Source organism: Balaenoptera acutorostrata, chromosome 2, assembly GCF_949987535.1.
Source record: "Balaenoptera acutorostrata chromosome 2, mBalAcu1.1, whole genome shotgun sequence".
In the NCBI taxonomy this organism is placed as follows: Eukaryota; Metazoa; Chordata; class Mammalia; order Artiodactyla; family Balaenopteridae; genus Balaenoptera; species Balaenoptera acutorostrata.
The window spans coordinates 164978493-165001820 of NC_080065.1; the positions used below are offsets into that span (position 1 = coordinate 164978493).

General features: G+C 52.5%; 1 protein-coding gene and 1 pseudogene across 16 annotated transcripts; one reads left to right on the top strand and one right to left on the bottom strand.

The window, feature by feature from the left end:
• Positions 1 to 893: 893 nt before the first annotated feature.
• On the top strand, positions 894 to 5786 carry LOC114236267 (mitochondrial import receptor subunit TOM7 homolog; annotated as a pseudogene).
• RNF44 (ring finger protein 44) lies at positions 5021 to 21679 on the bottom strand. Of its 16 annotated transcripts, XM_057539311.1 has the most exons (13): positions 21443 to 21577; positions 20535 to 20708; positions 19253 to 19319; positions 10362 to 10513; positions 9964 to 10153; positions 9604 to 9771; positions 9023 to 9199; positions 8755 to 8916; positions 8548 to 8672; positions 8145 to 8232; positions 7935 to 8056; positions 7699 to 7798; positions 5021 to 7495 (listed from the first exon to the last, which is right to left on the bottom strand). In XM_057539311.1, the coding sequence occupies exons 4-13, from the start codon at positions 10466 to 10468 to the stop codon at positions 7433 to 7435; spliced, it is 1302 nt and encodes a 433-aa protein (XP_057395294.1). In that variant the 5' UTR covers positions 10469 to 10513; positions 19253 to 19319; positions 20535 to 20708; positions 21443 to 21577; the 3' UTR covers positions 5021 to 7432. The 16 variants fall into 16 exon arrangements, with proteins under 16 accessions (XP_057395294.1, XP_057395302.1, XP_057395266.1 ...); XM_057539319.1 differs by lacking the exons at positions 19253 to 19319; positions 21443 to 21577 and adding an exon at positions 21584 to 21662; XM_057539283.1 differs by lacking the exon at positions 19253 to 19319.
• Between the last annotated feature and the right edge of the window lie 1649 nt (positions 21680 to 23328).

Genomic DNA, 23328 nt, shown 5'->3' on the forward strand with positions numbered 1-23328 from the left:
TTTCCCTCAACGATAACATCTTGTATAAAACCAGAAAATTGACGTTGGCACCATCCACGGATTTTGCCAGTTTTACATATCCCATTTGTGTGGGTGTGTGTAGTTCTGTCAATTTCATCACCCGTGTAAATTCATGTAACCACACCATAATCAAGATATGGAACTGTTCCATCACCACAAAGATCTTGCTCCTGCTACCCCTTAGTAGTCACACACATCCCACCTTAGTCCCCCATCTCTAACCAACCGCTGGCAATCACTAACCTATTCTCCATCTCTCTAATGGTGTCATTTCGACAGTATTGTAAAAATGGAATTATAAGTCACCTTTGTGCTTGGCTTTTTTCACTCAGCATAATTCCCTTGAGATCCTCCAAGTTGTCACATGTGTCAATAGTTCATCCCTGGTGACTTCCCTGGTGGTCCAGTGGTTAAGAACCCGCCTTCCAATGCAGGGGACGTGGGTTCGATCCCTGGTCAGGGAACTAAGATCCCACATGCCGCGGGGCAACTGAGCTGGCGCGGTCCAGAGCTAGAGAGAAGCCCGTGTGCCGCAACAAAAGATCCCACCTGCCCCAACTAAGACCCAACCAGCCATAAATAAATAAATAAATAAATACTTTTTTTTTTTTTAAATCGTTCATTCCTTTTCACTGCTAAGTGGTGTTCCACCATCTGGATGGACTGCAGTTTATCCATTTACTCATTGAAGGACAATTTGGGTTGTCCCAGTTTGGGGATATTAAGAATAAAAATGGCTATTGAACTCTTGGGTGTGTATTTTTTGAGTAGACACGTTTTCATTTTTCTGGGATAAAATGCCCAGGAGTGCAGTTGGTGGGTCATATAGTAAGTGCATGCTCAGTTTTATAAGAAAATGCTAGGCCGTTACCATGGTGAAGCTGGGCAAAGCGGCAGAGCAGGGGCTGTAGCAGCTCTTCAAGAGCGGCCAATTTGCTACTTGCTGGGGTTTTTTATGCCTCTCCTGGTTTACCCAGGATTTAAGAGGGGTGCAGATGCTGAGAATGGCTGAGCCAACCTATTTTGAGCTTACTTTGGGGATCAATGACTATTTGGTCATCTGGATTTGGAAGCAATCAATGGACAGGAACAACATGGAAGGCGTGCGCTCTGGCTGGGATGAGCTGGAACAGCGCTCCCCAGCCAATGGCACAGGGCTCTCACTTCACAGATCCATCTCTACTGACTTATTTATGATAGACTGCATCAAAATTAATATTTTAAACAAGGTTTTAAAATATAAAAAGGAAACTGCCAAACTATATGCCAGAGTAGCTGTGCTATTTAACATTCCCACCAAAAACGTATGAGAAATCAAATTTCTCTGTATCCTTGTCAGAATTTGACATTGTCACTATTATTTTAGTTGTTTTAATAGGTGTAATAATCTTATTGTGGTTTAACTTGTGTATCCCTAATGGCTAATGGTGTTGAACGCAATAAATATCCTTTGCTAAAATGTATGTTGATGTCTTTTGCCCATGTTTTAATTGGATTGATTTTCACTGAGTTTTGTGAGTTGTTTATATATCTGACATGAGTCCTTTGTCAGATATGTGACTTGCAAATTAGGTTTTAATTTTTTTTTTTCCTTTTTGTTTTTTTTAGGTTTTAATTTTTGATGAAGTTCAAGTTTCAGTTTTTTTCTTTTATGGACTTTTTCTTTTTTAACATCTTTATTGGAGTATAATTGCTTTACAATGGTGTGTTAGTTTCTGCTTTATAACAAAGTGAATGAGCTATACATATACATATATCCCCATTATCTCCTCCCTCTTGCGTCTCCCTCCCACCCGCCCTATCCCACCCCTCTAGGTGGTCACAAAGCACCGAGCTGATCTCCCTGTGCTATGCGGCTGCTTCCCACTAGCTATTTTACATTTGGTAGTATATATAAGTCCATGCCACTCTCTCACTTCATCCCAGCGTACCCTTACCCCTTGCCGTGTCCTCCAGTCCATTCTCTACATCTGCGTCTTTATTCCTGTCCTGCCCCTAGGTTCTTCAGAACCATTGTGTGTTTTTTTTTTTTAGATTCCATATATATGTGTTAGCATACGGTACTTGATTTTCTCTTTCTGACTTACTTCACTCTGTATGACAGACTATAGGTCCATCCACCTCACTACAAATAACTCAATTTCGTTTCTTTTTACGGCTGAGTAATATTCCACTGTATATATGTGCCACATCTTCTTTATCCATTCATCTGTCAATGGACACTTAGGTTGCTTCCATGTCCTGGCTATTGTAAATAGAGCTGCTTAGGTTGCTTCCATGTCCTGGCTATTGTAAATAGAGCTGCAATGAACATTGTGGTACATGACTCTTTTTGAATTATGGTTTTCTCAGGGTATATGCCCAGTGGTGAGATTGCTGGGTCGTATGGTAGTTCTATTTTTAGTTTTTTAAGGAACCTCCATACTGTTCTCTATAGTGGCTGTATCAATTTACATTCCCACCAACAGTGCAAGAGGGTTCCCTTTTCTCCACACCCTCTCCAGCATTTATTGTTTGTAGATTTTTTGATGATGGCCATTCTGACTGGTGTGAGGTAGTTTTGATTTGCATTTCTCTAATGATCAGTGATGTTGAGCATTATGGACTGTTTTGGGTATCATACCTAAGAACTCTTCACCTAGCCCTAGATCCCAGTGAAGATTTTCATTTGTTTTCTTCTAAACGTCTTCTAGTTTCATGTTTCACCTTTAAATTCATGATTTTTTTCTTTTTGCTTATGGCTATCCAATTACTCCAGTAATATTTGTTGAAAAAAACTATTCTTCATTGAATGTTCCAAAATCAGTTGGTTGTACTTGTGTGGGTCTATTTCTGGGTTCTTTATTCTGTTCCGTTGATCTATTTGTCTATCCCTCTCCTGATAAACTGTCTTAATGCATCTCTACAGTGAAATATTACAATCAGGCAGAGTGATTCTTCTCACTTTATTCTTGTTTCTAAAAATTGTCTTAGCTACTCTGGTTTCTTTTGCCCTTACATGTAAATTTTAAAATAAGCATGGCAGTATGTCAAAAAACCCCACAAAACTTTGCTGGATTTTAATAGGAATTGCATTAAACCTAGAGATCAATTTGGGAAGAAATGACAATTTACTATGCTGTCTTCCAGTCCAAGAACATGACATGTTTCTCTATGTAGGTCTTTGCCTTGTTTCATCAGTGTTTTGTAGTTTTCAACATACAAGTCTTATGTTTTGTTAGATTTACGTTTCTTTTGTCTTTCAAGTGATTGTAAATATTATCATCAGGTTTTTAATTTCCATTTCCATGTGTTCATTGCTAGTATATAGAAATAATACAATTAATTTTTGTATATTGATCTTATATCCTATGACCTGATGAACTCATTTAGTTCTAGTTATTTGTAGATTCCTTGGAATTTTCTACATAGATCTTCATCATATCATCTACAATAGAGTTAGTTTGATTTCTTCCATTTTAATCTGCATTCCTAATTTCATTTCCTTTTTCTTGCCTTGTTGTGCTGGCTAGGACTTCCAGTATGATGTTGAATAGAAGTGGTGAAAGCAGATATCTTTGCCTGTCCTGATCTCAGGGCTGGTAAGCACCTAGTCTTTCACATCATTAAGGATGATGTTAGCTGTAGGTTTTTGTATGGATGATCTTGCCAAGTTTTATCATGAATGAATGTTGAATTTTGGCCAAAAAAATTTTTTTGCATCCATTGATACGCTCTGTGATTTTCCTTTCCTACAGGCTTTTTGAAATACTGAAAAAAGGCTTAGAGACTTCCCCATCTGACAGTTCACTCAGACTGGGAACTCAGCTCCTACCACTGGTCTAGTTCACCATGCCCCAGTGTGCGCCAGAGAATGCAACTTGGCCTGGCATGTGGCCAAAGAAGCCCAATGTAGGAAATGCTGCCCGGAGTTATGTATCCACTGCTAGAGATTTACAACACACATCAGCATAGCCAAGGCTCAGAAAAGCCCTGCGATATAGGCTTTCTCAACATGGAATTTCCCGAACTTATCTTACCAGAGCCCCTTTTTTGCAGAAACGCCATTATGTTCCACAGGACTTTCTCTGAAACACACTTAGGTAACCACTCAACTGAGCCTGACCCTTATTTTGCCGATGATCCAAAGGTTGAAAGAGAAGTCCCCTGACCAAGGTCACAGATGATAGTGGCATCACAGACAGGCACAGCAGGTCTCCTGCCCCTGGCCCGCTGCTCCTGCTCCCAGCCATGTTGCTTTGACATACTGTCAAGTCAGCGGGCAGCCCTGCCATACCACAAGCCACCGTGGAGAAGAGGAACGTACCCACATCACCAGTCTGGCCCCTTTAGTGGCTCTCGGGCCCTTCGTCCCCACTGAGCTTGAGGATGAGGGGCTCAAATCCTTGTAGGTTCAGTGCGGCCCATGGGTGGGTGGGTATGTAATGCAGGCTGGGCCAGTCATGCTGTTCTAGCTCCCTAACAGTAGCACACGGTTCAGGGATGGGCGTGCAACCTGTTGGTCTAACAAGACTCCAGACCAGGAATTATTAGAATTACTGGGGGGGAAACAGTTTTTGCATGGAGATGATGCTAAATTAGAAGAAACTGAGCTAGAGTTACCAGGAAGCACCAGGCAGAACAAAGCTGTAAGATGAAGAGATACCTGGTTCCTTAGGACACGCCTGAGCCCCATCTGGTCAGGCTGAAGCAGAACCTCCCTCCAGAACTTAAATGACAGACTAGTTAAGTGCCGTTTCCCTCAAACCAGTTAGATGGAATCCTGTCGGTTGCCAACAGAATCCTAATTTGCCCATGAAGCAGTCTGGCCCGGAGCAAGTTGTCACTTAACTGGCCCCGTAGATCCCTCTCCATCAGGAGGTATCATTTCCCCCAAGATTCCACAGCGAAGAACAATCTTTTCTGGCCCCCTCATCCTTGCCCCCTACCCACTCTCAGACCGACACCCCCACCCGCACTTCCCATCAAAAGGACGAGAACACAGGCAGCCAAAGGCAGCTTGGGCAGTACTCGATATACATCATACATTTATTATTAGTGAATATCCCTCTGAAATCAGCAACAATATTAAAAAAAATAATGATTGCACTACTTGGTCAAGCAGAACTAGCAAGTTTCATTTTAAAAAAAGTACAAATCTGTTAAAAATTTCAATCAGTATACACATATATAATACAACATACTAGTTATGTTAAATGCTACAAACCAATGTGAATCCAATGGAATGGAGAAAACCACACATTTAAGCTTTAAGAACCATTTTTTTCTCTATATATTAGCATTTTCTCAAATACATACATGGGAAAAATGAGGTAACTGTAAAATGTGCAAGGAACAGGGCTCCCCAAATTACATATATTTATATATATATATGTAATTATATATATATATATATATATACATATATATATGTATATATATATATATATGTATATATAAAAGACCTTTCTTTCTAACACAGAACACAGGCGCTGGGTCCAGCCAGAGCTGGGGGACGGCACCCACTGTCATGCCTAGGCCAGAAGTTGGTAAATAAAAGAGTAAACAATGACAAGCCCCCACCACATGAAATCATTGGTAACATGGCATCTATAGCAAGGTCGGCAAATCACAAACATCCTAAATAATTGTTTTATAAATCTTTTTTTTTTAACTTTTTTTTTTTTAATGTTGTGTTTCCCCCCCCAATAGCTGCTCGTTGGAATCACTGCTGCAGTCAACACACCATCTGTGAGCCTGTTTCCGCCTGCCCCAGGAACCGTTAAGGGTTTCGAAAACCTTTTTTTTGGGGGGTGGGGAAGGGAGGGGGTCGGAGAGGGTAGTTCTCTGTGTAAAACAGGTGGGGTTTCAACACTGCTATAAATATAGAAATGTCACCTGGAGTTATATACAGTAAGACTCTGGGTTCTCCATGGGGTGGGGCCCGGCTGATGGGGCCCCACGGCAGGCTGGGGGGAGGCGGGGGGCCAGGGCCGCTGCGGGAGAACGAGGGTGGTTGGAGCATCCCTGAGGCAGCAGGCGCCAGGGGCTGCCTGCTAGGATGTGCCGGCCCCACACGCGGTTCGTTCGGGGCAGCAACCCCAGCGGGGGCTGAGGAAGAAACGGAATGGGATCTGGGTGGGCGAGGGTAGGGAGCTTGGCCAGACCCTCCGGGGGCTCCTCCAGGTCTTGGAGGGCAGGGCTCAGGCTGGGAGGGGGCCCCTGGAGGCGGGGTCCACACCCTCCTTGGACCCTGTCCTCCTGGGACTTCCCTGGAGGAGACACGCCCAGGCAGGTGGGAGACAGGCCCTGGCTAGAGAGGGAGAAATGCCCTGAAAAGCGTACGGTCCCAGTAGGCTCTGGGGACGTGTGCAGTACAGTGCATGGCAGTTATCAGCTGAGCACAGACCTCCCCCCGCCCCCCTCAAACCCCACCCATGACCGACAGCCGCCCGGCCCCGCCCCAGCCGCGCACATGCATGCAGACCAGGCGGCACCACCAGACCATTCCCTGCCCCTGGGCACTTGGTCCTGGTTGGTCCCTATACACCCCCCCATTAAACCAAAAGAAAATAAATTGTTTAAAAAAATCCACACCCTCAAATCCTACACGCGATTTCGGGCCAAATGAATAAACAAAAACTGCTGCTCCTCACGTTCATGCAAAACGACAGAGAGGGGAGATCGGGCATGGGTCTGGGCCCTGTCACCGCCAGGCAGGGGTGGCCACCTGCAACACAGGAAATCACTCTCCCTGGCCTGGTCCAGGCCCCCTCAGGATACATGCCGCCCTGGGTCAGGGCCTGCCTCCCACCTGCTCGGGAGGTTGGCTCTGATGCCCTCCAGCCTGGGCTTGGGGCAGGAATGTTGTGCCCGAGGTTATGGTGCTCTAGGGAGCCAGCCCCACCCCACAGCAACCTGGGTGGGGCTGGCTGCCTGAGTCTGTCTGGGGTCAAGGCAGGAGAACCCACTGGCCTCCTGCCACCGTCTGGCCACGGCTGTCAGTGCCACCTGAGCAGAGACCACACCACTTCAGTGCAAGAGACCAGGCGACCCAGGACAGCACCCCCTTTGCCCATCCCGGGGCCAAGGATCTCCACCAGCCACACGAGGGGGATGAACCCCTGGCTCCCAGTGCCGGCAGGGAGAGGAGACAGACCCGAGGGCAAACAGGAGAAAGACTGAGTTAGGGACTCTCAGGCCACTCCCTGGCAGGCGTCTTTTAGACTGGTGGGCAAATGGGGAGGGAGTCTTTGGAGCTTGGCAAATGCAAGGGCTTATTGCAGGGGCTTCTCTCGGGCTGACCCTGGCACCAGCTCTGGAGATGCAGGCAGAAACGGCAGGGCAGGCCTGGGCCACGCCCTCCCCGGCCTTCCCGGGCCCCCGGAGTTTCCAGAGCTTTGGGCAGGGTTCTCCTGGGTGGCTGTGGACCTCACTCAGCCTCCCTGGGCACCTCAGAAGCGTCAGCCCGACAAATGGGACACGTCCGGTTGGCCTGGGGGGAGCAGCCACACATCAGGCTCCACTCTCACCAGACCCCCATCCCATCCGGGGCTGATTCGCTGCCCAGTGGGGACCTGGCTCCCTGAGTGGAGCCGGAACTTCTGGATGCTGAAGAGGACACGAAGGGAAGCCCTCCAGTCCACCCCCCTCCCTCACCACACCAGGAACACCTGGGAGCGGGCGTGGCTACGTTACCTTCAACCACTTGTCAACACACTTGGTGTGGAACTCGTGGTTGCAGGGGAGGACCCGGAGCAGCTGCCGTGCCTCGAAGTCGCTGAAGCAGACGACACACCTGGGAGGAGGGCACAGAGCGTCACCCGCACACTGAGGGCGAGGGCAGGTTCGCGGCAGAGCACGAAGCCCTACCCTGGGAAGACCGCAACCCATCTGTGCTCACACAGAGGCAGGAGGGGGCGCAGGGCACTCACAGCGTCTGCTCTGACTGGTGGCTGTCGGGATGAAAGCGGTACGATGGAAGTTGCTCGATGTCCGCTTTGGTGAGGCCGCGAGGCTTGGCATCTCCCAGCCGCTCTGCCAGGTTCAGGAGGGCCTGGACACGTGCAGGAGGGGAGGGTCAGTGGCAGCCAGGGCTGGAAGTCCCCCAAGCCCCCACCTCCCAGGACAGGGCTCCACGGGACCTCATAGTTCTCCATCTCCACGTCATCCACATCAAGATCCAGGCTGATGGTGGGCCCCATTGCTGTTGGTGACATTGGCAGCATCGAGCTAGGGGGAGATAGGTACGCGGGCCCGGGGTCAAGGTCAGTAGGCATAAGGGGCGCAGAGCTGCTCCCGACTCCCGCCACGAAACAAAGCCCAGAACTCTGCACTGTTCACACCAGGGACCCCAGTGTCTGTCCCAAGATGCCGCAGTAGGGCAGGGAGCCCAGCTGGTGAGCGTGAGTGTGCATGTATGGTTTGGCGGGGATGCTAGGTGGCTCGAGAGGCCCCGGGGCCCCACGGGGCTGTGTTTGGGTCTAACCACTAGAGGCCCAGAAGAACAGGGCGCCACAGCTCTGGGGCAGATGTGCAGGTACTTACAGGAAGTAGGGCAGGAAGCTGGGGTAGTATGGTGGTGGCGGAGGCGGCGGGGGTGGTGGCGGGAGCGGCTGTTGCAGGCGGTATCTCTGGGTGCTCAGTCTCCGGGGCATCATGTGGGAATATGGCTGCGAGAGGGGGGCCAGGTGCACGTCAGCCACAGGCCTGTCTCTTGGTCACCCTAGATCCTGGGTGGGGGGTGGCACTTACCACAGCAAAGGACAGCTCCTGGTGCAGGGTATCATGGGGCAGGTAGTGCAGGGGCACGGACGGGGACAGAGTTGGGCCCGGGGCAGAGGTGGAGTAGGTGAAGCTCCCCAGGGGGTGCTGATCCCCCCGCAGGTCCACGTCACTGTCAAGGCGCTGCAGGGGCTGGAAGAAGCAGAGGTGGGTCAGCAGAGTCAGTGACAAGGGAAGCTCCCACTTCCCTGCCCCACTTGCCATCCCCTCTAGCATCAGACCCATCGCTCAGACTCACCATACGTGGGTGCTGGGTCTGCAGCGACACAAACTGCCCAAGAGGCGCCATATGAGCGGGCTGGGGGTGTGGGGCTGGCGGTGGAGGGTGCAGGATATAGTGGTCACTGGAGATAAGGTGGGGGTAGGCCTGATACGGCACAGGGAGCTGCTGCATGGTACACGCCTGGATCAGCTGCTGAGAAAGAGGGCAGAGGCTGGAGAATGTTCTTCTGGGCTCTGGGCTGGGTCTGCTTGTGGCTGGGCCAGGGGCCATTCCACCCAGCGAGCGGTCCCAATCAAAGGCCTCTGGACCATCCATACCTGGCCTAGACCTCCCAGGCAGGATGTTTTGCTCTTAAGGCCCACAGTTACCACTCCAAACCATAAAGCAGGCACTGGGAGCAGGGAGGTCCCTGAACTCTGAAGTGCTCTCCCACTGGACGTGAACGCACGTACGCCGTTCTGGACGGGGCTGTGGCCTGGAGCCGAGCAGACACTGACAGCCTGGATGGGTGCTGTAAGCTCAGCTCAGTTCTGACACTGGCCTGTGCCTGGGGCCTTCAGCTGGGGGTGGGGCAGGAGGCCCAGGCGCTCACTCACCGGGGGCGGGAGGCAGCAGAGGGGATAGTGCTGCCCGCTGAACATCACGGAGCATGCTGGGAGCTGCTGGGTGCTGCAGCCAGGGATGTGTTGGCCTGTAGGCAAGGGGAAGCCTTGGGTCGTCACTGTGGTGACTGTGTAGGACAGAGGGACAGGTCCCTGGTGCACCTGCAGGAGGAGAGAGACCCAGGAACTGTAGGGAGGCCACTCGGCTGCCCCCAGGTGAAAAGGAAAGTCCTGCCGGGCCAGCTTTGGTGAAGGTGAAGTCAGGGCTTGCTCCCTCTGCTCCCCAGACTGGCTCGCCAGAGGCCAGGGGCAGCGGGGCGTGGGCGTGGGCATGGGGGGGGTGGTTCCGCTTACCTGCTCGTGGAGATCAACCATGAACGGGCTCTGCTGGGAGGTTGGGTGCAGCATTCGGGGGCTCCCGCCGGCAGGAGCCGAGGCTCGGCGCTCCTCTACGGGGAGGTATGCTGGTCGGGTCGGCGGCTGCTGGGAGGGTAAGCGCTCATCCTGGGTAGGTGGGCTGGCCAGGGGGCCCTCACGGCCAGGGCTGCACCACAGAGAGGAAGCCCCAGTAGCACTGACGGGGGCCGCTCATTCACAGAGCATGGAGAGAAGCCAAGGTCACTACCCACTGGGGAAGGAAGACAGCTCAGGGCCCTGTGCCCTACCACCCCTGGCCCCTGTGCCCCAGCCCAGGCTGACAGCTCCAGTACCAGGGGCTCCGGGCTCCACAGGACTGGGAGGTTCCCTCCTACCTTCCCCAGAGCTGGCCTGGGCTGCTGCTGGGTCCTGCAGAGAATCGCCGCTGACCCACAGGGGCAGAGGGCGGCCACCTAGTCACTGCCAGAGCCCATGGCTGCATCAGGGGAGGCAGAGGGGTGGAGGGGCTGGGCCAGGGCTCACAACCCTAGGAAGCAAACCAACAAAGGAACTAAGGTACAGAGAAGTCCAGTCCCTTGCTCCATTAGGGGTCGGGGAGACAGAATTAAACCTCTGCAGCCTGGTTCCAGAGGCCACTGATGCCCACCACACCCTGGGCTCCCCAGGCAGCGCTGCGCTCTGGCACTAGGGTTCAGGTTTGGCCTGCAGGGAGTCCAGGCCTTAGTTTCCTGCTCTGTGAAATGAGATCAGGGTCCACCTCAGGGTAAGTTCAGAGGACTGGCCGGCATGCTTTCAGGCCAGGGGGCTCTGGTAAGGCTCCCTCAGGGTGGGGTCTCCAGGAAACCCTGTCCTGGCGTGGGGATCTACAACTCTGACCTCTAGGTAACTGGGGCTCCTGAGGGGACTCCAGCGTCCTCCCTTCTGTCTGGTTGGCTCAAGATGGATTGCAAACAGGCCTGGGGCCTAGTTCTCCTTCCACTGGTAACAGGTGAGACGTTCTGACTGGTTCTTGCCCTCGGGGTTCCCAGTCCAAGACAAGTCAGTACAGTCGTTCCTCAGTATCCACGAGGGATTGGTTCCAGGACCCCCACGATACCAAAATCCGAGGATGTTTAAGTCCCTTATATAAAATGGTATAATATTTGCATATAATCTACACACATCCTCCCATGGACTTTAAATCATTTCTGCATTACTTATGATACCTAATACAATGTAAATGCTATATAAATATGATGTAATGCTATGTAAGTGACAAATTCAAGTTTTGCTTTTTGCAACTTTATGGAATTTTTTTCCCTAAGTATTTTAAATCTGCAATTGGTTACATCCATGGATGTGGAACCCATGGATAGAGAGGGCCGACTGTATGCATTCTTTCCATAATCTCTTCCCACAGTGCCTACCCAAATGGGACTTCACCTACTCTTCAAGTAAGGTATTGTTAGCTTCATTTTGCAGAAGAGAAAACTGAGGCTCAGAGACAAAAGGACTTGCCCAAGGCCTCACAATAAGTGTCAAAGCTGGGAGGTGAACTGACTACCAGCCTCTTGCTGCACACTGATGCTGAAGGGGTCCAGCCCAAGGGTTCTGGCAGGACGCGATGAAGGAAGTCAACCTCTGGTGAACTGGTGGGTCTGGCGTGTAGCCAGGCCCTTTGTGTGTGGGGGGAGTGCGTGCAAACCTGACCCAACACAGCCCCCAAATGGGAGGTGGGGCTTGCTGAGAAAAAAGAGGAAGCAAGAACCTAAACCTAAGGGAGGAAGTTGAGTGAGAATGGGGCGGGGCAGGAGCTAGGGTCCAGGTGGGGGAAGTTGGGGGGACCATTCATTAACTCCGGAGGTTGGAATGAGGCCCTGGCAGGGAAAACTCTGGAACCTGTCAGGCCCTGCAACGCTGACGGGCGCATCCAACAGGACCAGCCTTTGGCTGTTCCTGCCACAGGGAACCCTGCCACCATCTAACAAAACTCCTATGCTTCCTTCATACCCAGCTTTAAGTGTCGCCTCCCTGCTAACACAGCTAGGGAACCGGTGTACTGTCCCCTCAACACCTTGTCCCTTTCCTCTGTGCTGGGCTTTACGTGCATGGGCCCTGACTTTCAAAATGAGCCTGAAAGGGAGGCTCTTCTCCACTTCATAAGACAGCACAGGGCCAAGGCCACAGCCACAGTAGAGCTGAAATTCACATTTCTCCCGCCCAACCTGGGCTCCAGCACTTGGCAGAGGGGCGGGCAGGGCCCACAGGCAGGGCCCAGTGACCAGCTTGTGTCCAGCACAGGGCAGGCCTGATGTGGTAAATGCACACTGGAGAGCCAATTACATAGGTCTAAGGCCATGTCTGGCAGCAGTGAAGTTAGTGCCAATGATTAAAAACTGGGACATAAAAAAATCTGTCCTTTCAGTGTGTTGTGTGTGAGGGGGGAGGAAGGAAGCAGAAAATCTGGTCCCACTGGGCCCTCATTTCTGCTTGACCCACCTCACTCTGGGCATGAGTTTTCTCTCCAGGCCACGCCAGGCCCATTCCTTGCCTGCCCACCACAGGTGACTGGGGTCGTGAGCCCCCAGCGTGGGCCAAGTGCATATCCTTACACTCATGTGTACACACACAGCCTCCCTGATTCCTGCTGATAATCCAGCCGAGCAAACAAAGGCCAAGAGAGACTCAGAGGAAACCCCTAAATAACTGAAACAACAGACTCCTGACCCACCCAAGATTTTTGGATCAGAATCTTTGGAGGGTTGGGGAACAAGGGCACCTAGTTTCTACTAAATTCCCCAGCAGTTTCTACAGCACAGGCAGGTGTTTGAGAACCTCTGTTCTAACTGACCTCAGAGATCCTGGGGCTCACAGTCCTGCCTATGAGGAGTATTAACAAGAACTACAATACTTCCCATGTGCCATCCTAATAAGTCCTCATAGCAACCCTCAGAAGTAGGCATGCTGAGGCTCAGAGAAGTGAGGTCCAAGGCCAGTCAGTTGGAGTTGTGAGTGCACTGGGACATGGCAGTGGCCTCAACTGCTCCTCTTGTGCCAGGCTGTCTTGCTGAAGTCCGGGCAGTGTCACGGCTCAGGGGTGCAGAATCACAGAGGCCTAGGCCCATGGGAATCTGCTCTGGCCAGCCTCTTCAAGCACACCCACACCTCAGGAAAGGAAGTGGCAAGAAGCTGAGAAACCCAACCACCAGACAGAAGGCCTCGAGCTGTGGCTGATGGTGCCAAAGATGACAGTGTTGACCCTTGCATTCTTACACACAATACCCTGACTTCTGGCCAGAGTCTTGGCTGAGGATTGGGCACATCGCCTCCACTCTCTGAGCCTCAGTTTATTCATCTGTAAAATGGGAATAGCCCAATAATCGCCTCCCAGGACTGCTCAAAGGCCTGCAGTGATTTGTAAAGCTTAGGTGTGAATGATCACTATCAGAAAATACGACAGGCTGACCTTCACTCCCACCCCCAAAGCAGCTTAAAGATGCTACTTTAAGCTCTGCAGGAGGCAGCTGAGAAACATGCCTCCCTCAGGGAATATCCCCTCCCAGCTGGCAAGGGAGGGGACCCTGGTTCTTGACTGGAGACAGAGATGGCCCATGGGGAACTCACCCACTTCACAGTTGAGGAAACTGAGACCAGGAGAAAGGAAGTAACTTGCTGCAGACCACAAAGCCAAAGAGGGACAGAATTAGTCCTGGCTGGCCCCCTAGGCCCAGATTTCCTCAACCCCTGACTCTCATTACCATCAGTAACCTCAAGAATTACCTAATGACAATTCTCTACTGCAGGCCCTAAAGGAGATCAGGAGAGCTTTCTCTTTCAGGCATCCTGACTAGACCTATTGTGGAAAGAAGCAAGTAAGGCCCAGAGCTGGAGCAGCAACTTGCTCAAGGTCAAACAACAAGGCCACCACCTAACTGCTCTGCTTTTCACCACACCTCCTCTGTGCTGGGCTCTCAGTGAGGTCTCCGTAAAAGGGTCTTGAGGGTCCCTAAATCCAATCTTGCCCAAAAGCAGGGACTGCACCTTGCATCCACCCCCTCCCCCAGGAGGCAGCCAACTCCCTACTTCCTATCCCCATCCTGGTCTAGGGAGACCCTGACATATCATTTGGGCCTGGGGGCTGTTTGCAGGTACAGGGACTGTTTTGCAGATAAGCCAAGTCAGGCCCTGAGAACAGGAGCAGACTCAGGCCGGCTGAGAAGCCCCCCCCCCACCCCTCAAAAAAGAGGCGGGCCGGTCCCAGCACTGACTGGTGGGCAAGCAGAGCTCCCCAACTGTGGGGCCTGGAGGCAGCTGAGAGCAGGACCACCAGGCTGCGAGCTAAGAGTTGTTGGCCAGCCCAGACTCCCTGGGTGACCTTGGTCAAGGAAATCTTCCCTTCTGTGAGCCTCAGTTGCCACAACTGTAAAATGGGAGTGGAAATCTCTCCTTCCCAGAGCTCCCAAATAAAGCCACAAGAGGCAAGACGCAAAAAACCAGGTAGTCACATTACTGGGGGAGGAAACCAGTGTCCCTGAGGACACTGTCCTATCTCTGTCTCCGGTCAATCTCTCGGCCCAGGCCCTCGGGGAGTGTGGGCCAGGAGCAGGTTGCGGGGTTCGGGGAGCTTCCTCAGCCATCCCTCCCTGGGACTGGGGACGGGGGTGGGGAGGACGTGGTACAGATACTCGCCCAGAGAGGGGCCTCCCTCGTCCCCCTCTCACTCCTTTGTGCCGGGCTCGGAGGGACATCGGGGGCTGGAGGCCATACTGCGGCGTCGGGGCCAGAGCGCTGTGACTTTAAGAGCCGAGGATCCCGGACCATGTGCTCGGCATGAGACAAAAGCAACAACAAAGGAAGTGGCGGCGGCAGGGGGAGGGGGCGGCTCCTTCCTCTCCAACCGCAGCGCTCTGCCTCTGGAGAAGGGAGACTCGGCCTGGCCTTGGGGGGCGCTGGGGGTGGGGAGGGGTCCCGGATTCTAGAGGCCTCGCCGTCCCCCCTACGGACTGCCCATAATTAACTCCTGCAGAGCCAGCTAGATCACAGCCCCCAGTCCCAGGGGAAGGGGGGCAGGAATTCCATGGATGCGGAAATCGGGAGTTGGGGGCTCTGGCCCCGACTCACCTTCGGCCGCCTGGCCACACGTTGACTCCTTTGTTCCCGATCTAGGACGGCCAAGCTGGGCAGGGGGCGGGTGGCTGGGAGTGTGCTGCCTGGACCCTTTAAGAGCCCCCGCCCTGAGGAACAATGTGCTCCCTTCCCCACCCGCCCCGGTCCGGGGGCAGTCCGGCTCTTCCGGGGCCCTCTTTCTTTGTTGTCCGTCCGCCGGGCGTCTGCCTCGCGAGGCCCACACGCGGTCAATCTCTCGGCCCAGGCCCTCGGGGAGCGGGAGGCGGCGCAGGACGCGGCCGGGTTTGCGCAGCTGCCGGCGGCTGGCCCTTTAAGAACTGTCCGCGGCGGCAGCGGAATGTAACAAACCCCACATTTGATTCACAACATTCGAAGCGGCGGGCTCGCGCGCCGGGAGGGAGGGGGGCTCGCGGGGGCGCGCCGGGAGGTTCCGGCAAACAGTAGCCGGCTGCTCCCCGCGAGGGTCCCGCCCCTTGCTAAGAGTTCCGCCCCTCGGGGGAGCCAAGAGCCAATCATTCGCCGAGACTCGGCACGTAATTAGTGGGCCGCCATCTTGGAAGGCAGATTTTTTTTTTTTCTTAAACCCCCTTCTCGCCCCCACCTCCTCACTTAAAGTGCCCGCAGCCATCACAGGAAAGGGGCGGGGCCACATGGTCTGACCTAAAGATGGGAGACCCCGCGGTAAGCAACACAAATTGGCTGTAACTCTAACTTGCTATGCAAACTCACGAATCACTCGTGCTTCTGAGGCTGTTTCCCCGCCAGAGAAGTGGGTCCCGCCGGGAGAGCCGCAGCCAGGACTTACTGTGTCATGGTCCCCTCCTCGGGCCGGCGCCTGGGACACAAGCGCAATGGACCTGAACTTCGAAGGGGCAGGAGCGGCTCTTAAGCCAGTCCGAGTGGTTAGGAAGGCTCTAACAGCCCTGGGCCGGCAACCTCCCCGGAGATGACGTCAGCCCCGAAAGCTACTGCGCCGCGATGACATCATGGCCTGGCCGCCTCCTATCTCCTTGTTTATACTGCGCGGTGGCTTTAAAGTTGGGAGGGGCTGGATGGCCCAACGAACCAATAATGGGCAACCCATGCAAATAAGCGAACGCTTGTCGGGAAGGAGGATTGGCCCGGCTCGCGTTGACGTCACAGAGACATTTAACCACCCCGCCCCCAGCGTGGCCAGGGAAAAGGGCGGGGAACAGTTTGAAGCTGGAGCAGCAGTCGTCCCGCGCTCTAATTGCTCTAGGCGAGGCCTCAGAAAGCTCCCTGCTTATGGGGAATTGGGAAACTAAACCCAATTAAGTCTTTAGTTTTCTACTGTACTCCTCCTAGCAATTATGAGACGGATTACTACAACCTGCCCATTTTACAGATGGGTAGAGAGAATCAAGAGGGGTGTCATTCACCCCAGGTTACACAGTGAGGAAGAGTGGCCGAGCAGATACTTGAACCCAAGCCAAAGCCGAGCGTCGTTCCCCTTTGCCTCGATGCCTCCCCAGGCAGACATTATACAAAGTGGGGTATTATCTCTACATCGATAGCAAAAAAAAAAAAAAAAAAGCTGGGAGCTGGGAACAGGCCAAATAAATTATGCATATAATCAATAACTGGACTCCTCTGTATGCAGCTGCACTGACATAGGGCTACCTCCAGCACAGCCCTAAACAAGATACCAGCACAAAATGTTAAACATTTGTTAAGCCTGTGTGGTGGGGTTGCTGGGGGTGTGTGTGTGATTTTCTGTGCTTCTTTGGTATATTTCATAATCCCAAATTTAAAAACTGAAAGATACTGAACAGTGTAACAGTATCAATGTTTTTAAAAATTGGATATATACAGTATCTGTATATAGAATATTTCTGGAAGGATATACAGGAAACTGATTAATAACTGTCCTCAGGGGGAACTGGAGGAGAGCACTGGGTCAGGATAGACTTTTCATTGTATATGCTTTTGTACATTTGCTCCTTAAAAACAAAACAAAACAAAAAAAACTCTATACAGTATAACCTACTGAAAATTCTAAAGAAAATTACTGTGAAAGAGTATGTTTTAAATATTTTAAGCCATAAAAAACTTGTGTTCCTTTAGAGTCAGAAATCCCCCTCTGGGAAGGGTATTCAGTGGAAACAATCCAGAAGGAAGTTGGGGAACAGATATGCTTATCCAAGTGTTGTTTAGACCAGCAACAATCTGACACCACACTGTGGATGGCAGCCAGCAACACAATGACTGAAAATGGTACCCACTCGCTGTTTGCATATCTCTAAGGACAGAAGATCAAATTCATGATGCAGTGCTACGGATGTTACCTGGAATGCCAAACTCTATCCATCATAGTTAAACTATGTGTGCATGAGAATAAATGGGGATGCCTTTCTCTAACCATCTCCTTATCAGCAACTCTCCCTTCTCCTAAATCCCCTCCAACCTTTTATTTTTCTCACTCTGTAAAAGCAATCAGAAAATCCTTCCCACATTCAAAGTGCCTACATTGTTAAGACCACCCCCTGCTTGCCTGTGTAGGGATAGAACCTGCAATGGCTCCCTAATGCCTGGCTTTCAGGGCTGTGCTTAACAAGACAAGCTTCCCCTACCAAACTTTTCAGGCTCACCTCTCCCCAGCCTCTCTCCCACGACCATGGCAGTGCTCCCTCTGGCCTTCCCTGCCTGAGATGCCCTCTCTCTTCCTTTCTACCAATCCATTCCTCTTCTCTGTCCCTTGAGGCTCTGCTCCCATCTCACCTCTTATAGGAAGCTGTGAAGTCTCTAGCTTGTACTGAACTCCTCTGTCTCTGAACTCAGGCCTAGATGCACCCTGACCTTCACTTCATGCCATTTAATTTGCACACAACCCTGTCATGATTGCTTCGTGTCTCAGTCAATAATCTCCTCCTGGGTTTCCCTGGTGGCACAGTGGTTAAGAATCTGCCTGCCAAAGCAGGGGACACGGGTTCGAGCCCTGGTCCGGGAAGATCCCACATGCCGTGGAGCAACGAAGCCTGTGCGCCACAACTACTGAGCCTGTGCTCTACAGCCCGTGCGCCACAACTGAGCCCGCGTGCCGCAACTACCGAAGCTGACGCGCCTAGAGCCTGTGCTCTGCAACGAGAAGCCACTGCAACGAGAAGCCCACGCACCGCAACGAAAAGTAGCCCCCGCTCGCCACAACTAGAGAAAGCCCGTGCGCAGCAGCGAAGACCCAACGCAGCCAAAAATAAATAAATAAATAAAGAATCTCCTCCTGGCGGAAGAGGACTCAGCATTTTTAAGTGCACTGACATCCAGCCTTTACTGAGAGGCAGACACCACAGTGGTAACCAGTCTCATTTTATGGGTGAGGATCTGAGGCTCAAGGAGGTGAAGTGACTTGCCCGAGGCCACAATGTGAAAATCCTTTACCACTCCCCACCCTCAGAAAGCGACTCCAGTAACTACTCCACAATCCAGTTACTCCTTTGAAGCCACCAAGACTCTGACTGTGCCATTCTCTGTCTAAAATGTCCTCAACACCCCTACTCACCTCTGGCCAAACCCTGCTCAACCTTTGGGGCTCAGCTCAAAGGCTGCCTCCTCGGAGCCTCTCCTGACCATCTCCTGGCTTCTTCAATATACAGCATGACTATTATTACACCACATCAGGATGGCAGAAGCTATGTCCATGGGACTGCTCTCCCTACCCGCAGCAGGGCCTGGCTCACACTTCCCTGGATGCCCAAGGAAGGGACTCTGTATTGCCCTTCCTTGCCCCTGATGCTTCAGGGCCAGGAAATCCTTGCCCTGCGTTCTCTCATGCATGACCCTCTGGTTTACACCCCTGGGAGGCCCTCAGTAAATTCCCACAGACCTCTGGGTTCCCCCCAGGACCGGAGGCCAATAACACCTCTCCCTCTGAAAAACCTTGCTGGGTGCATGCAGAATCACTCTGGAGCAAGAGGGAAGGAGTCTCAATTTTACCAGATTTACCAGAGAAGCCAGAAGTCTGGACTTTCCTCTCAGGTTCACTGACAAGTCTTATGCTGTGGAACCCCAACGTGGGCCCACGGCCTGCACACCTACTATGTGCCCCATTCTTATCACCCCACCCCCACCACCTTGAAGGCAGGTTCTGTTACTTTCATCTTACACAGATGAGGAAAGTGGCTAAGGAAATGACTCCCCTTACCACAGATCCCAGAAGTGTGGCCCAGGTAGGGGTGGCTCACTCTTGCCCAGGCATCTGCCTCGAAGTTCTGTGGAGAAATCAGGGTTCTAGAGTCTTCTGCATGATCTGGGCAAGTCCCACCCTGATCATCTCATTGGTCCTCCCAATGACCTAAGAGCTAGGTACCAGTGTTTGCTCCATTTTACAGATGAGGAAGCTTGGGCAAGAGAGGATATGATTCACCCACCGTCACACAGCCATCAAGGGGCAAACCTGGGATCACATTTTAATCGAACATTAAGTTTGCTGCATGCAACACAAATGCCAACACAGGGTCCCCAAGTGTTGCTCAATAATCAAAAGCACAGATGTCCTGGGGCAAGAGACTCTCCAGATCCCAGAGTGGAAGAGTGACAGAGAGGGATTTGAATCCTGGTCCCTCGAGTGCAAAGTACTGGATGCTACATTCCAGCTTCCACTCCCAGGCCTCCTCTGCAGGAGATGGGAGGGATTCTGTGCACGCAGGAAGAAGGCGGGGTCATCGGTTCCTGCTGGGGCCCTCTCCTGCTCCATCTGCCTACCTAAGACCTGGACAGCTGGCTGCCTCCTCCCCTCCATCAGGATCAGAAAGTACTCCACTCCTTTTTTCTAAGACCCCTCAAACTCTCCTCCAGATGCAGGGCCTTCCCAAGTGGAGCTGGTAGAACATAGAGATTGAGGGACCATCCAGGGACACACAATACAGCCTGGTAAAGCCAGCTCAGGACACAGACCTCCCAGCTACCCCAGGGCATCAGACTTGAGCCTCACACTCCAGGCTGGGGGTTGACAGGCCCCCTGCCAAGTCCTCTCCGCTCAGGGCAGGCCTGAACACACCTGAGCCCCAAGCTTTGGCTCCCCTAAAAAGCAGAGGCTGTTTGTGCATATGGGGGAGGGCAGAGTGTCTGTAAAGGTGTTCCCAGGTCTGGGTTCAGGGCTGCAGCACTCTGGCTCCAGCTTTGAGACTTGGTCACTTATGTGGTCTCACTCTTCCTCAGTCTCATCTGTAAAACCAGGATGATGACAACACTAACGACAGATGACATTTACTGAGCACTTAATGTGTGTAGCACTGCTGTTCATCTCCTATAGGCTACTGAGGGGGCAGGCATACACTGATGGTTAAATACAGAGCCTCTGAAGCCAGCCCACCGAGGCTTGGACCCTGGCTCTGCCTTTTATCAGCTTGGTGACCTTGAGGAAGTCACTACCTCTATGAGGCTCACGGTTTGTCCAGGTGTAAAATGGGGGTGATTATACCTACCTCAATGAGTCAATAGTGGCTCTCACTTGTGTGTGCATCTTCGGCGGTACCTGCCTGGCTTTCTGGGTCTGGGTCTGCGCTTGAATGTGTGAGCTTTGAGGGCAGGGCGTTGGGAGGGGCTCCCCTTTCTGACTACCTCCCCGCTGTAGCTCTCACCACTGGAACCCGCAGGGTCTGCAGAGGAAGGAGCAGGTACCGTCACCACATCATCCGGTGATGAAAGTCGGGGGCTGTAAGAGTGGGGGTGCCTGGCAGACCCAGGGAGAGATGAGACCAGCCGAATTCCCCATTTTCCCTCCATCCAAGGCCAGCTTCCTACACCCACGTCGCCTTCCTGCCCCCGACACCATCTCAACTCGGGCTTAATAGCCCTCAGGCAACAGAAGGTGTGACCTTGGACAAGACACAGACCCTCTGGAGCCCCCGCCTTCCTACGCCCTCAAAGCAGTAACCAAGCCGCTGGCGCGCGGCGGTCTGTTCCCCGGACCCGCAGCCGCCCCAGGGCAGGGCTCGGGTCGCTCTGGATCCCCAGCGGCTGGGACAAGGAGCGCTGGTAAAGTGTTTGGGACAGCCGTGACGAGGCCAAAGGACTGCAGCTCTGTCCCGGACGCCTGGGGCCCAGCCGAAGCCGACACTCGCCAGGGGTTGCGATCGGGGCATGCGTGGGGCGCAGGGCACGCTGGGACTCGTAGTTCCCAGGGGCTCCCCGTACTGGGGCTCTTAGACCTACCGGGCGGAGCAGCTCTGGCTCCGGGTCCCGGGACAGCGAGCTCCGGCCCTGCGGACGCAGGCAGCGGCCTCGCTGGAAGTCCCCGTGCTACAATGCCAGCCCGCGGCCGCCCCCTATCGCTCCGTCTCTCTGGCCCCGCGCCTGGGGCGCACGGCGCAGGGTCCAGGCCGGGCGTTACCTGGGGCCGCGGCGGGGCTCCACCCCCACCGGGAGGCCGGCGCGTCGCTCCCGCTGCAGCCGGGGGTCCCGGTCCCGCTGCGGCTCGCGCCGCCTGCCGCGGCCCCCCCTCTGGCCCCAGGCAGTGGAACCGTCCACGAACCTCTTCGCCCGGGCGCGCGCAGGCGCGCGCGAGGTCCACGCCGGCTACGCAGCTTCACCCTCCCTCCCGCGAGCGTAAGGAAGTACCTGGACTGCACCAAGCGCGCGGGAGCGGAGGGTGGGAGGAGGAGGAGCGTGTTTCGGCCACGCCCACTCAGTGTCCGGCGGCAAAGGGCGCGCAAGGGCAAAGAGTCCAGGGCTTGGCCTCCCAGCCGCCCCCTTACTACTGTGTGCCCTTGGCGAGTGACTAAATAGGAAATATAATACGACTCCGTGGTCGTTCAAAGAAACTTCCCTTCGCGGACAGTTTGTTCCCCTCCCTCAGCCTCGGAATTGTGTGTGTGTGTGTGTGTGTGTGTGTCAAGGATACATATACAAAGAGCAAAGACTATGGGGTCAGCAGTTCTTGGTTCCTCCCTTTGTGTCGTTCTCTGAGCTTCAGTTTCTTCGTCTGTGAAATGTGAGCGATTATACCGCCTTTGGGCGGTAGGGAGACTAGTGATAAGAGAATGCGTATGCCCATGGCTAGAGCTAGCCTGGACCAGAGCGTGGCTGATACCTGCTCAGGCCCGGCATCCCCAGTCCCAGAGGGAATCGCCGCTGCCTGCATCCTTGGGTATAATTAGCGGACGAGGACTACAACTTCCAGTGCGCCCCGCTCCGGCTGGGTCGTCCCGGGAGTTGTAGTCCCTGAAGTCCTCACCTCTCAGAGGCTGCCCTCAGGAGGCCCCCTTTTCTCAGCCCAGGACTTGGCACCTCTGCAGAGGGCTGTTTTAGACCCGCTACCTCGAGGCCGATTTGTTTTTTGAAGCTTGCATTTGTTGAGCTCTTTCCATGTGCCAAACAATATTCTAAGTGCTTAAAATGAATTAACTTAGTTGGTCCATAAAGTCCAGCAACCCAGTGAGGGAATATTATTATTGTCCCTGTTTTATAGATTTGAAACCGAGACATAGCCAGCTAAGGGATTTTGCTAGGAAGCGACAGGGCTCAGGCGGGACATTCAGAGGCTGCTTTCTACCCCACTCTGGTTCATCCTTTAACAAACAAGTTTATTTGTTTTTTGGGGTTTTTTTGTTTGTATTTGTGTTTTTGTTTTTGTTTTTTTCTTTTTAAATCAGAACTACATTAAAGCCTAATTTAGGGTATACTTTGTAACTCTACAGTAAAATAAACAAATCTTACGTGTATAGCTTAGTGCCTTCTTCATAAATGTATACCTCTGTATAACTAAAATCCAATCAAGATCTAGAAAATTTTCATCACCTCAGAAAGTTTCCTCTCACCCCCTTCGAGTCAATTTACTCTGGTCATAACTATCGATCTGGTTCCTATCACTATAGATTTGTTTTTCATGTTTAGAACTTCATGTCAATGGAATGGCTGACTGTATAAATACTGCCTTCTTTCATTCTGCATCATGTTTTTTGAGATCCAACTGGTGTTGTGTATCAGTAGTCTGTCCTTTTTTTGCCCCCAGCTCTACTGAGATCTAAGTGACATATAACATTGCATAAGTTTAAGGTGTACAATATTATTCGATACATGTATATATTGCAAAATGTTTCCCAAGATAAGGTTAGTTAACACATCCTTCACCTACACAGTTGCCATTTTGTTGTTGTTTCAGTGAGAACATTAAAGCTCTACTCTCATAGCGACTTTCAAGTATAAGATAGATCCAGGGCTTCCCTGGTGGCACAGAGGTTGAGAATCCACCTGACAATGCAGGGGATACGGGTTTGA